Source organism: Sander vitreus, chromosome 1 (assembly GCF_031162955.1).
Source record: "Sander vitreus isolate 19-12246 chromosome 1, sanVit1, whole genome shotgun sequence".
Classification (NCBI taxonomy): domain Eukaryota; kingdom Metazoa; phylum Chordata; class Actinopteri; order Perciformes; family Percidae; genus Sander; species Sander vitreus.
The window spans coordinates 23,995,467-24,008,021 of NC_135855.1; the positions used below are offsets into that span (position 1 = coordinate 23,995,467).

General features: G+C 39.9%; 1 protein-coding gene across 2 annotated transcripts in view; it reads left to right on the forward strand.

The window, feature by feature from the left end:
• The window catches only part of adam10a (ADAM metallopeptidase domain 10a), a 27,632-nt gene extending 18,088 nt beyond the window's left edge, over positions 1–9,544 (forward strand). For both annotated transcript variants that reach the window (XM_078249050.1, XM_078249058.1), the window contains exons 5-16: positions 3,293–3,393; positions 3,679–3,849; positions 4,252–4,344; positions 4,580–4,763; positions 6,973–7,136; positions 7,265–7,448; positions 7,535–7,685; positions 7,816–8,002; positions 8,117–8,228; positions 8,387–8,607; positions 8,730–8,856; positions 9,151–9,544. In XM_078249050.1, coding sequence (XP_078105176.1) covers positions 3,293–3,393; positions 3,679–3,849; positions 4,252–4,344; positions 4,580–4,763; positions 6,973–7,136; positions 7,265–7,448; positions 7,535–7,685; positions 7,816–8,002; positions 8,117–8,228; positions 8,387–8,607; positions 8,730–8,856; positions 9,151–9,254 — 1,799 coding nt within the window. In that variant the 3' untranslated portion in view covers positions 9,255–9,544. The remainder of the gene's footprint in view (positions 1–3,292; positions 3,394–3,678; positions 3,850–4,251; positions 4,345–4,579; positions 4,764–6,972; positions 7,137–7,264; positions 7,449–7,534; positions 7,686–7,815; positions 8,003–8,116; positions 8,229–8,386; positions 8,608–8,729; positions 8,857–9,150) is intronic.
• Positions 9,545–12,555: the final 3,011 nt, after the last annotated feature.

The window sequence follows — 12,555 nt, forward strand, 5'->3', positions numbered from 1 at the left end:
TAATGTCAGACTACAACCAATTGATAGATGCTCAGACAGGCAAGGTGTGGTTGTGGGTAAACGCAATCCAGCAACTTGAGAGTCATGACTCCAGCTCAAAGAACTGCATTTAGCAGACAGGCAGTAAATCTGATATCAACCCCACCCTGGTTTTGGGCTGGCTGATTCTGTCCTGCTGATTACTTCTCTGGAAAACAAACAAACACACACACACACGCACACACGCACACACGCACACACGCACACACACACACACACACACACACACACACACACACACACACACACACACACACACACACACACACACACACACACACACACAAGGAGATTCTTTTGAACTGCTGAAGGAAATTTAAGCAAATGTATTTGAAACCAACTTGCAAATTAGCATAGATATGGGGAAGTCCTCCACCCACAGCATGTCATTCTGTCAGTAGTGACGGAGAAGAAGCTGGTTGGAGGGAACAAAAGGTTGCAGGTGAAATTGAGGAAAAGTCAAACCCACTAGATAAAGAATTTTTTTTAGTTTTTCTTTTATAACTTCCATCATTTCATTCCTGCCTTTTTATATTCCCAGTGAATTCTGATTTGGCAAGATTTGTCTGCTTATCACTGCTGAGTACGGGTGAAATGTGGTGCACACTTACAAACTTGTTTGTAATTATTAAATTAACACATGTTCCTACCATCCCACATGCACCTTAATGCACAGTGACAGCGGGGTTTTCAGGTGTCCCCTCCTCACATCTACATTAAGTAAACGGTCGCAGACAGAAGAAAAAGACACACTGTGCACACTGTTATTTTGATATCCTAGTGAAATGAACTGAAAACAATAGCTGAAAAATGCATTCATTAACATAAAGACCTATTCTCTACACCGCTGCTTTAAAACCTATTCAGGTCTTTAAGATGGTTGAAATGCACCCTAACTTTAGACTATTTTAAAGTGCCAATATTATGCTTTTTGGCTTTTCCCCTTTCCTTTATTGTGTTATATATCTTTTTGTGCACGTTATAGGTTTAAAAAGTGAAAAAGACCATTGTCCACCCCAAAGGGACTTACCATCTTCCAGAGAAACACTGTTCACAAACTGCTCCAAACTGCTCTGTTGTAGTCCAGCCTTTCCTTCCGTGACAAACGTGCGTCACTTTGTAACACACGTTATAATGCTTGCCTAGCTGCTAGCGTGGCATGCCCTCATACTCTGCAACTGACTAGCTAGCAGTGCTTACCTAGGTACTGCGCATGTACGACTCCCAACAAAGAAGAAACAGAAGTGAGATGTCTCACTCTGTAGCTAAAACAGAGAGCTCAACACACAGGGTGAAAAGAGGAGCTGCAGCAATGTGCAGTACAACAAAAATATGGTGTTTTTTGAAAATCAAACCACATAATTCTTACAATTATGAACCTGAAAATGAGCATAAAATGAGCACTTTAAGATATTTAGTTGACTTTTCAGATGCCAGTAAACTTGTAAAAATGAATCACTGTATGGGCAGTGTGAGCTGTACTTTAATAGTCTCTCACAGAATAAAACTACATTTTAAGATTTGACTCAAGTCTGTCTGCCATTAGTAATATCTCAAACTGTGAAATCTTGTTTTTTAGAAGTCTCTGTGGTTTTTGGTATCGGTAAAAAAAGAGAGGAATGATGGTCCTCACTTCTAACTCTTGGCTTTTCTTTTCTTTTCTTACTTCTGTCCAAATTGCAAGGGCCTTTTGATTAGCAGTTGAATGAGACGGCATTCACTGTAGGGACAAAGAGGGCTTTCTCTGATGGAATTGAAAACACATTGTGAGAGGTTGTGTCCAGTCAGTTCAGTAACCAGCACAGGACTGTTCTCTTGACTGTATGACCGACAATAGTTGCAAGACATTCAGGCTGATGTTCTGCACTACTATTATTGGGATCCTAAGTTTTGCAAATACAAGCTGCTCAGAAGCAAGTGACCCATTGGTTTACAACATTTAAATTGAAACTGGTTTTTCAAGGCCAATACCGATTATTAGTAGTTAATGAAACTGATAACCGATATTTGGAACAACATGTTTGTGTTGGAATTTTACAAACTCCAACACAAACATGTTTAAATACTTTAAGCAATTATTTAATAAATTAGAAACTTTCAACATAATACACAGTAAAAGAGGTGAAGCTGTAGTGGAGCCAAAGTAGCGCACTTCTTAATTAATTAACGTTATCGGTCAAATAAAACGCTGATACATATCTGTAAACTGCCATAAAACTATCCCTCATTAAAACCAACATCATAATTTTTTTTGTATAACAGTCCCTTAAAATGATATAAAAACACTTGCACACTATCAGCATTGTTCATCATTGTTCAAGTAATTTGGAGTTTTGGCTGCTGACGCTCAATAAGCTTAATACTGCATGGCACATTAAATAAACATGATCTATTCCTCGTCATTAGTTTGTATCTTCATACCTCCTTTATCTGAAATAACCTTTTTAAAGATGTAGGGAAACTTTGAATCATACTGTCTTTGACGTGGGATTGCCTTATGGGTGTGGCCAGTGATGAACTGTGTTGTGGTTACCAGCAGAGGTGGTGATTGTATATTGTAAATCCCACCTTGTTTTTGTGATCCAGTAAAGACGGCTGCTGAAGCCAGATGGCCATGCTCTAGTGGGACACATATTCATTTGTTGTTGCTGAAATGTGTATTTTTATATGAAAAAAGAAAAAGCAGTGACTTTGTACACTGTGTGCAGTCTGGGTAGGAACGCAGTGGAGATTGTAATTGTGTGAAAATACTGTGAGAATTCCCCCGAGTAGTCTATTAATGTAACACGGCAGCGTTGTTTGACATTTGTTGATCTGAACTGGTTGAACCAAAAGACTGGAAATTCTATTCGTATTGTAGGACACAGAGTTAGTTTGAAGCCCCATCCCCTTTGCCCTTCAAAATTCAATGCAGTGTGAGTACTAGCTTGGAGACAACTTTGTTACACAGCAGTTGTAAATTGGAAAAAGGCTGGATTGAACAGAGAAGCAATGTTTTCAGTTAGTAGAGGCAGATCATGCAGATCAATACCTTTTTCTGCTCAGAGAGGAAGAAGAGTGGAAGATAACATCCGTATTTGGATTTGTAGAGAGAAAAGTGATATTGCTCAAGCTTTTTATTCAATGCAGCTACTCTTACACCTTGACTCACTCTGATTCACCTTCTCCAGTCCACCACACATGGTTCTAAAGAGGCCCATGATGCAGTGTAAGCCCTTCACAACCATTCCTTTATCTCCTCCCTATCCACCAGATTATCCTCATAAGTATGGCTCAGAGGGCGGCTGCGCTGACCACTCGGTGCTTGAGAGGATGAGGAAGTACCAGGCATCTGTAGTAGAGGAGCCGCTCAAAGTAAGTGCCTGCATCACAACAAAGCACCCTCCCCCCTCCTTTCAGCTCTTAATTAAGCACACAGGTGGACATGGCTCATGGGATTAAAACGATCTTACCTCATATGGAGCCTACCTTACACTAACAGTAAGAGCATGTGTATATATTTAGTACCAGTGTACACGGCTTCAATCTAACACCTGATTATTTGCAATGTTGACGTCAGGCTCAACTTTTTAAATACGGCAATGTGTCCCGACTCCATCTCCCTTCCGTTTGATCCTGATGGTTGGTTTTTTTGTACAGGGGGTGAACAGTGTGTCGGAGGAGGAGGAGGAGGAGGAGAGCTCCCAAGGTCCTGTTATTCTGAGGAGAAAGAGGGCAGCGGCGAAAGAGAAAAACACTTGCCAGCTCTTCATCCAGACTGACCACCTCTTCTTCAAATACTACGGCACAAGAGAGGCTGTCATTGCCCAGGTAAGCACACAGTGTATACACACTTAAGTCTGGAAGCCTCATGCTGGCACCCAGGGTGCAAAATTATCTTTATTGTTCACCAGCCAAATGGCTAGTGAATGTTCACATTTTTCAAGGCACTCAGTAGATTATCATAGTTTTTTTGGCTGGTGAGTGAAGCAGATCTACCAGCCACTTGCATATTTTACCAGCATTTGGCTGGTAAATGGTGCTAATTTTGTACCCTGCTGGTTTCAAATCCAAGAATTACCTAAAGATCAGAGTCACCCTTTTTGTCAGAAATGGCAGCCTCTGGAAATGTGACAAAGCTAAGTTTCATACACATAAATGCATGATATGTTGCTTTTTAAACTGCTGCATAGTCCTTACTCCACTTTCACTTCACCTTCACTTTCTTTGCAGATCTCCAGCCATGTAAAGGCTATTGACTCAATTTACCAGGCCACAGACTTCCTGGGCATCCGAAACATTAGCTTCATGGTAAAAAGGATCAGGGTGAGTTGAATGTCAGTGCTGCAGAATCAGTTTATACAACGGCTGACCGGAAAGGAATCAAGCTGCTAATATGAGTGAAGAAGTCCGTCTACCGGTCTTCTTAGCAGCGAACATTGTGCTGTGGACTGTACTGTGTGAATATATTTGTCATGTTAAAGACTTTATAGTTTCTATCCACTTTATCTGTTAATCTGTCAGTGTAAGGGTGTCTTGTGTTCAACTCTCCTTTATTCAGATAAATACTACCAACGATGAAAAAGACAAAACCAATCCGTTTCGCTTTGCCAACATTGGAGTGGAGAAGTTTTTGGAGCTTAACTCTGAGCAGAACCACGATGACTACTGCCTAGCCTATGTCTTCTCTGACAGGGACTTTGATGATGGGGTTCTTGGCTTGGCTTGGGTTGGGGCTCCTTCAGGTTGGTACACACACACACACACATATGCATACGCACACACACACACACACACACACACACACACACACACACACACACACACACACACACACACACACACACACACACACACACACACACACACACACTTACACTTTTGAGAGTGAAGTAGGGCCTTTATTAGGAAAGGAAAAATCATGAACACACTAATCTTCTGCATCATCCAAGGTATCAACCTAAATATAACCTTTACCTTTCACAAAAAGGCTTCCAAAGCGATTGGTATAGCAACACAAACATTCTGGTCAGTCTGGTCATGGAAGAAAGAAGATGTGACTAAATTGTCACACTGATTAGAACGTATTTTTGTTTTAGTCATTAATAACCTGATATGTTAAAAAAATATGTTGAGACTTGGGTGCAGTGGTAAAAGGGGAGCTTTAATGACCTCTGAACAAAATACAGCTTGGACTGGCCAGTAATGGTGGGTTCTCCTTCCTATTCCTTTTGAATAAGTTCAGACACCACCATCTCAACATGAAGAGCAATACAGCAACAAACGCAGAAAATCAATACGGGCAAATTGGCAATGCTGTAAGCTGAAAGAATCGATTGAGGACAAGAGATGGAGAAGAGAATGGGCTGCAGTGAGCGGTGGGGTGATTATTTGAACAAAGAGAGGCTAGAACGAGCGGCCATCAGGGATACTGAGCTACACAAGACCACACACACACACACACACACACACACACACACACACACACACACACACACACACACAGAGTGAACAAACGTATAATGTGCAGCCATACTACATACTGCACTTGCACATAATGGATACATTGTTTATTGCTTTGTTTCTAAAAGCTGAAGTTGCCTCCTTATGACTGGGTTTATGGATTATGGGGAAAAACATTATCACTACAGGCATGATTATTTTTTTAAAGTGGTTTCCAGTGTTTTTTCAAGTTGATATTGTTTTTCGCCATTTCCATAATTCAATTTACAGAAAAAAGCAGGAAATTCATCACATTTAAATTCATAGTTTTGCGGTTTTTAAAGGGGCTGTTCTCAACATTCAGAACATTAATATAGCCGTAAACAAATTATGCTATGTAAAGATAAAGTGGAGTAATGGCGTCCTGAGCAGAGAATGAAGTCACACTCCCTCTGTGTCTGTTGTAATCCAAGCTTATCTGTTCTTTGTTTTGATAGCCGGTCCAGTTGCGTGTGCATGTTAGTGCATGTGGCCGTGAAAAAACATACGTATTTCACATATTGGGGAACGGTTTGTGGGAGCCGTTTTTCAGTATTTTGAAATACAGCCCCTTTAAAACAACATTATTATTTTTTACAATATGTATCTTTATTTCCTTCATTACATATATTCATATATATAGTAGGTACAGTAAGTTGTTTGTACATGTTGAACCAAGACTCAATGAGGCAATGCATTGGGGCAGTTATAACAGGCATGTCAGGTTATACATTTTCAAATCACTTGGGTTACGTTTCACTTTTTTGTTTACCTTTTGGTAGTTTATACATGACCATACATACTTGTAGGTGTATAACCTGTACATCAATGAATATGTTTTACTTGTTAAAACATAAGTGGGGCTCATAATACTCAGTGATAAAGTTGTGTCTAATTCTTTCAGAATCTTTACATGGAATATGTTGATGTAACTAATAAGAACGATGGGGGGAAAAAAATTAGGAAATTAAGGAGTTTTGGAGTGACCATTTTAACTCTATTTTCTCTGTTGCATATTATTCTTCTGCTGGTGCAGTTGGTCTGTGTTTGGCATATGCTATGATATTTTAATGGTTACTGTTCCTCATTATTGAAGTTGATGTTTTTGTGACCAATTAATCTTCAGTTCAGGCACCAGGTTTTTGGCTACTTTATAACTTTGGCTCACATTTTCTAAAAGAGAAAGATTATTTTAGTAAGACGTAACGTGCGTGCATGTGTTACCTGCTAGGGTAGCTGGCTGCAGGATTCAAAGGATCACTTCACGTAACTCTTAACACCGTGCCCCACAGGAACAAACATGCTTTGGGTTTAAGCCAATTGAACCTATTTGATGATTGTTAACTTCATTCTGCGACTGTAAAATAACCCAATGTTAAAATACAAATAATAGTCTCTGTGAAATGTTGTCTAGTATTTAAATTGTATATCAATCCATTCTGCTCATATATATTATTTATTCACCTGCCACAGGAAGCTCTGGGGGCATCTGTGAGAAGAGTAAACTGTACTCTGACGGAAAGAGGAAGTCTCTGAACACTGGTATCATCACTGTGCAGAACTACGCCTCCCACGTCCCTCCCAAGGTGTCACACATTACCTTCGCTCATGAGGTTGGGCACAACTTTGGCTCTCCAGTAAGTACTGTGATTTAAAACAATGGCTTTTTTGCCAGTACACTTCTTTCTCTTGTCAAGCTCTCCAATCTATTATATGAATCTGTCTCTCAAGTCTCTCTGCCCTTTACTTGCCTACTGTTTTACAGCATGACTCTGGGATTGAATGTACCCCTGGAGAGTCTAAGTTGCAGGATAAAAAGGAGCAGGGAAACTACATCATGTATGCCAGAGCCACATCAGGGGATAAACTCAACAATAACAAGTTCTCAATCTGCAGCATCCGCAATATAAGCGCTGTTCTGACAAAGAAGAGAGATGACTGTTTTGTTGGTAAATTCTCTCTTATGAACATATCTGTTCCTGTCTGTGTGTGTGAGAGAGATTGTGTCTTCATGCTGTTGTGTCTGTGTGTACAGAGTCTGGCCAGCCTATCTGTGGTAATGGACTAGTGGAAACTGGAGAAGAGTGTGACTGTGGCTACAGTGATCAGTGTAAAGACATCTGCTGCTATAATGCCAATGAAGGGGAGGGCCTAAAGTGCAAACTCAAACCTGGAAAAATCTGCAGGTCAGATGTGATTAGCATGCCTTTCTTCAGTCCTGTAATTTGTGAAATAATTATTTAGCACACATATTGCTGTTAATAGCATAGTATTTGTTTGACTTGTGATTACATATTTGTAATTCTTATTCCGCAGTCCCAGCCAAGGCCCATGTTGCACACCAGAGTGTACTTTCAAGGGTGCGAATGAGAGTCCGTGCAGACTGGAGTCTGAGTGCGCCCAAGAGGGCAAGTGCAATGGAGCTACTGCTCTGTGTCCTGCCTCAGAACCAAAGGCAAACTTCACCTCTTGCCATTCTGAAACACAAGTCTGCCTTAATGGGGTATGTTAGTATTAGTTGCCCTCTTGCTGTTTCATGTCTGGTATGTGCTGTTTGTGAGCTTGTGTTTGTATAAAAGGTTTTGAAAAGTTTTTTTTTTTTACTTGTTTGGACCAGGTATGCTCTGGTTCCATTTGTGAGAAGTATGGTATGGAGGTATGCACCTGTGCCAGCCAAGAGGGCAAGGATGAGGCAGCTGAGCTGTGCCACGTGTGCTGCATGGAGAAAAGTGAGTGACTGGCTGCAAAACACACAATCTCAGTAGTAATATTGAGCTAGAATGATGTGATGACATCAATGACTGTTAGTTTAACTTTTTTTTCTTAGTTGTCAGGACTGAGTTATTGTCAGTATCTCAAAGGTCACTCCCTCTCCTTCTGCCCTCAGTGAAGCCCAACACCTGCAGCAGCACAGGCTCAGAGAAATGGGCCCAATTCTTCAACAAGAAGACCACAACACTGCAGCCTGGCTCACCCTGCAATGACTTTAAGGGCTACTGCGATGTGTTCATGAGGTGTCGTCTGGTGGATGCTGACGGGCCTCTGGCAAGGCTTAAGAAAGCCATCTTTAATGCAGAACTCTATGAGAATATTGCAGAGTGGATAGTGGTGAGTGTCTTAGTACAAAGCAAAGATCCATCAACACAATGGCACACATACATATAGAAACTATTTCTGCGACATTTCTCGCCTGTATTTAGATACCCTTTAATATATCCTCTGTTACCCAGGCTCACTGGTGGGCAGTGCTGTTGATGGGCATCGCTCTTATTATGCTAATGGCTGGCTTCATCAAGATTTGCAGCGTCCACACCCCCAGCAGCAACCCCAAACTGCCCCCACCAAAGCCACTGCCAGGTACAGTACATCATATGTGTCTATCTTGACATGTATATTCACATGCACCCACTTTAGATGGATAATTTAGTGCAGATTTAGAAGATAGATGTTACATGCTGATAAACTTTGTTGTTGTTTGTGTTGGGGGTCTTGAAATGTGACTATTCTGTTTAAAGATTTCACATGTTATTGCTATGTTTGCCTCATCTTCTGCTGTGGACACCTTTCTGATGGTGTAGAAAAGATGCAGCATTAGTTTCTAGTGTTCATTGTCCTTTTTTTGAGTCTCACCGAGATGTTGATGTCCTGTAGGTACACTGAAACGGAGGCAGCAGCAAGCAAACCAACAGGCACAGGGCCAGCGCCTCCCCCGTCAGCACAGAGAGAACTATCAAATGGGACAGGTGAGACGCTGAGACGCTGTTCTGCTCTTTGCCTTGGTCTTCCTAGTGCCTACAATGGGAGCACTTCACTCCAAAGAGTTACCTTTACCACCTATTGCAAAATTCAAAGAACTTGCAACTGGATTGATTTCAATGGACAAAGCCCAAAGTGTTTTTTGGGCCTAACAAACTCACTCAGCACCTCTGCTCTGAGAGCCAGATTAGCAGAGGTTCACACAGCTTTTATAGGAAATAAATCACTTTTCCAAGGAAAGACAGGAGGAGAAATTCACTGATCTGATGTGGTCTTAATCTTTGAATGCTTTTTACAAGAATGGAGGTGAGAGAAGCAGCTTTGTGTTAGTCACCCTCCTCTGTCCTTCAACTGTGCTACCTTTTTCTTTTCCTGTTCTTCCTCTCTGAAGTGCTGCCATCATCAGCACGATGGCAGGACTGCAAGTCACATCGGTATTTACTGCCAATCAAAATCATGCATTGAGACGTTGAGTTGGACAAAAACTCATTTCTTTGCCAATGTTATTAGATTGTTTTAAATCAAAGCACCATCAAAATCTTGTTATTTCTAAATCATGTTCTTTTAGTGTTTAATTACAGATGTTCCAGTATTTTTTTTCTGTTTTAAATTAAATAGATTTTCTTTATGATGAAGATTATTTACTGTTTAATTCACTTTCTCAGGATTAATAAAACAACGACAAACAAGTGTATTGAGTGCAAAAGTTGGCTGCATGCTTATTTTAGGGTAAAATCCCTCCTGGCTGAAACCTGTACAGAAGGTATGACGCTAGCTGCCGTGCTATGTAGAGGACAGGTTGTATGAAATGAATGCAGATAAATGAGCTTAATAAACTTATTAAGCTCATTTATCTGCATCTGTTATCAGATGGAGGGGCAGTGGAGGGGAGATTGATCATCTGGATATGTATTGTTATTTGGTTTCGCAGCTGTGTTTACATATAGAGATATAGTCTGGGGCTGAAATAAATGGTGAGAGAATAGCTTTTTATCAACCTGATTGTATCACACTTTTCTTCTGCCATAGCTGTTTTTCCCTGATGTGTTGCTTTGGCACTGATTTGTGACACTGACGCATTTAAACGACCACAGAGTGCGTCTTTACATTTAGAGTAAGGATTAGAGTCCGACCGATAAAGGATTTTTAAGGCTGATATCGATACAAATATTTGGTGATTTAAAAATCCGATATTCCGATATATCGGCCGATATATATATATTTTTTTTTAAAACGCGTAACAAAACATAAACGTGTAACAAAACAAACAGATTTCCCTAACATTAGTTATTTGTAGTTATTTATGAGTTCTCATTAAAATAATACGATAATGCAGTTTAAAAATAAACTTGTTTGTTTTATTGTCACAACAGAACAGAGGAACATCAAAATATATTAAAGTTCTGATAAATAAAATGTATAAAAATACAAACTTAAGATATGAAACTTAAAGGGTTAAACACAAGTGTTGCCAACAGGGACATTGTAGAGCGTCCTCTGGTGGACAAACTATGCAACGCCAACACTCAGAACATGGTTGATGGGTGTTTCGTCCGTTTTTATTTTATTTTTTAAATATTCATTTATCGTCTTTTATAAATGCCGATACCGATAGTTTGGAAAATGCCTAATTTCGGCATGCCGATATATCGGTCGGGCTCTAGTAAGGATAGTGGAAGCAAAACTCTGGGGTCAAAGAAGCCTGCCTATATGAGAAGTGTCCTCTTGTGATTGTTCTGCCCACATTTTCACTTGTGTTCTGTCCATTTTTTGAATTTCACACACTGGCAGTTGTTTAAGAAATGACACAATCTGTTAAAACCACTCAAAAACAGTTTGATCCTCTCTGCCACTGTAGCCAGATGAGGAACCTTTCTGGTTTAAATGTGATATTGATTTTACTTGCAGTTCAGATTATTTGTACATTGTATGTCATTGAATTAAATCAATTGAGGAAAACTAGAGCTTCTCATTTTAGCGTTGCTTTGTTGCTGCTGTTAACAGACATTTACCAGAGCGAACAATCACTATGTGTCAGCCATCCACTGCTGTTCTTTCTTTTCCTACTGAACGGGATTTTCTCAAGGAACTTTGTTCCCATGTTACAACCTCCTTGTCTGTGTGATTGCATTTAAAATGTGCCTACTCAGAGCAGTGTGACTGAAGTTGGTGTACTAGTGTATGTCAGTGATCTTTACCAAGGCTGAAACCATTCATGAGCTTTCCGTTTTTCCAAGCACTGTGATCAGTTTGGACTGCTGAAATTGGAATGTATTGGAATGGATGTGGTTCAGGACTTGGCATGGTTTAATAATTCTCTTAAATGTAAGTGATGATTGATATGTCAAAGTCAAATATTACAAACACAAGTTTTCATATTATAAGCCACAATTTGTTTCAGATTTTTTTGCGAGATTATAATTAGTGTTTACTTTGTATAATATGCTTATCTTTCCCGGCTCTAATTTAAAAGCTTAATTTGAGTCGTCTCCAACCAGGTTAAACTTGGGTCAACTTCAAAGACAGATGGATGAGAGTGCAGAAGACTCTTAAGTTGAGTTACTGGCAGAATAAAAAAATAAATAAATATGTACAGTTTCTTAAAATTATTTTAGGAGGGAACAACTTGGTGGAGCAAAGACAGACTACCCTTCCAAAAGAGTTGTATGGCGCACAGCTCAGCATTGTTTTCTGTGCAAGGTGTAAGGACGTTGCGTCATCGATCAGAGAGATTCTATGCAGAGTATCACATAGCTTAACAGCAAACAAGTTAGCCTCTTCACAGAGAAATGCCTTCTATGTTTTCTCCTAAATGGGTACATGGAATATTCTCTTGTGTTTTCACAACGAAATAGTTACTCTATTATCTATCTATGTGTTGCAGCAAAGTTTCTGAACAGACAAAAATGCAATCCTCTGTTGCTTCTTTTACTGATTTTGTTTGTCTTTCTGGTGCTACTGGTAGTGCTTTTTCTTGGGTCGGAGCTTAAAGTGTATTTTTCATTATCTTGGGCACATTTTAAAGCTGTGTGTGTGTGTGTGTGGGGGGTGGGGGGGGTGGGGGTGTGTGTGGGTGGAATCATCCTTAACTATTTTTGTAGATATGGTAAGATGTGGACAATACTGGGTGTGAGGGGATAATACTTAATGGGAAATGTTTCTGTCTTTCACATGTATTACTATGTTGTTGAGAAAATGTGCACTCAAGTGTAAGTGGTGTAAACGGAGAATCCAAAATGGTAAAGATTCAGTACTACTGTCTGATTTTAATGTCTCTTGTGTTTTATACAGTGTCTCGGA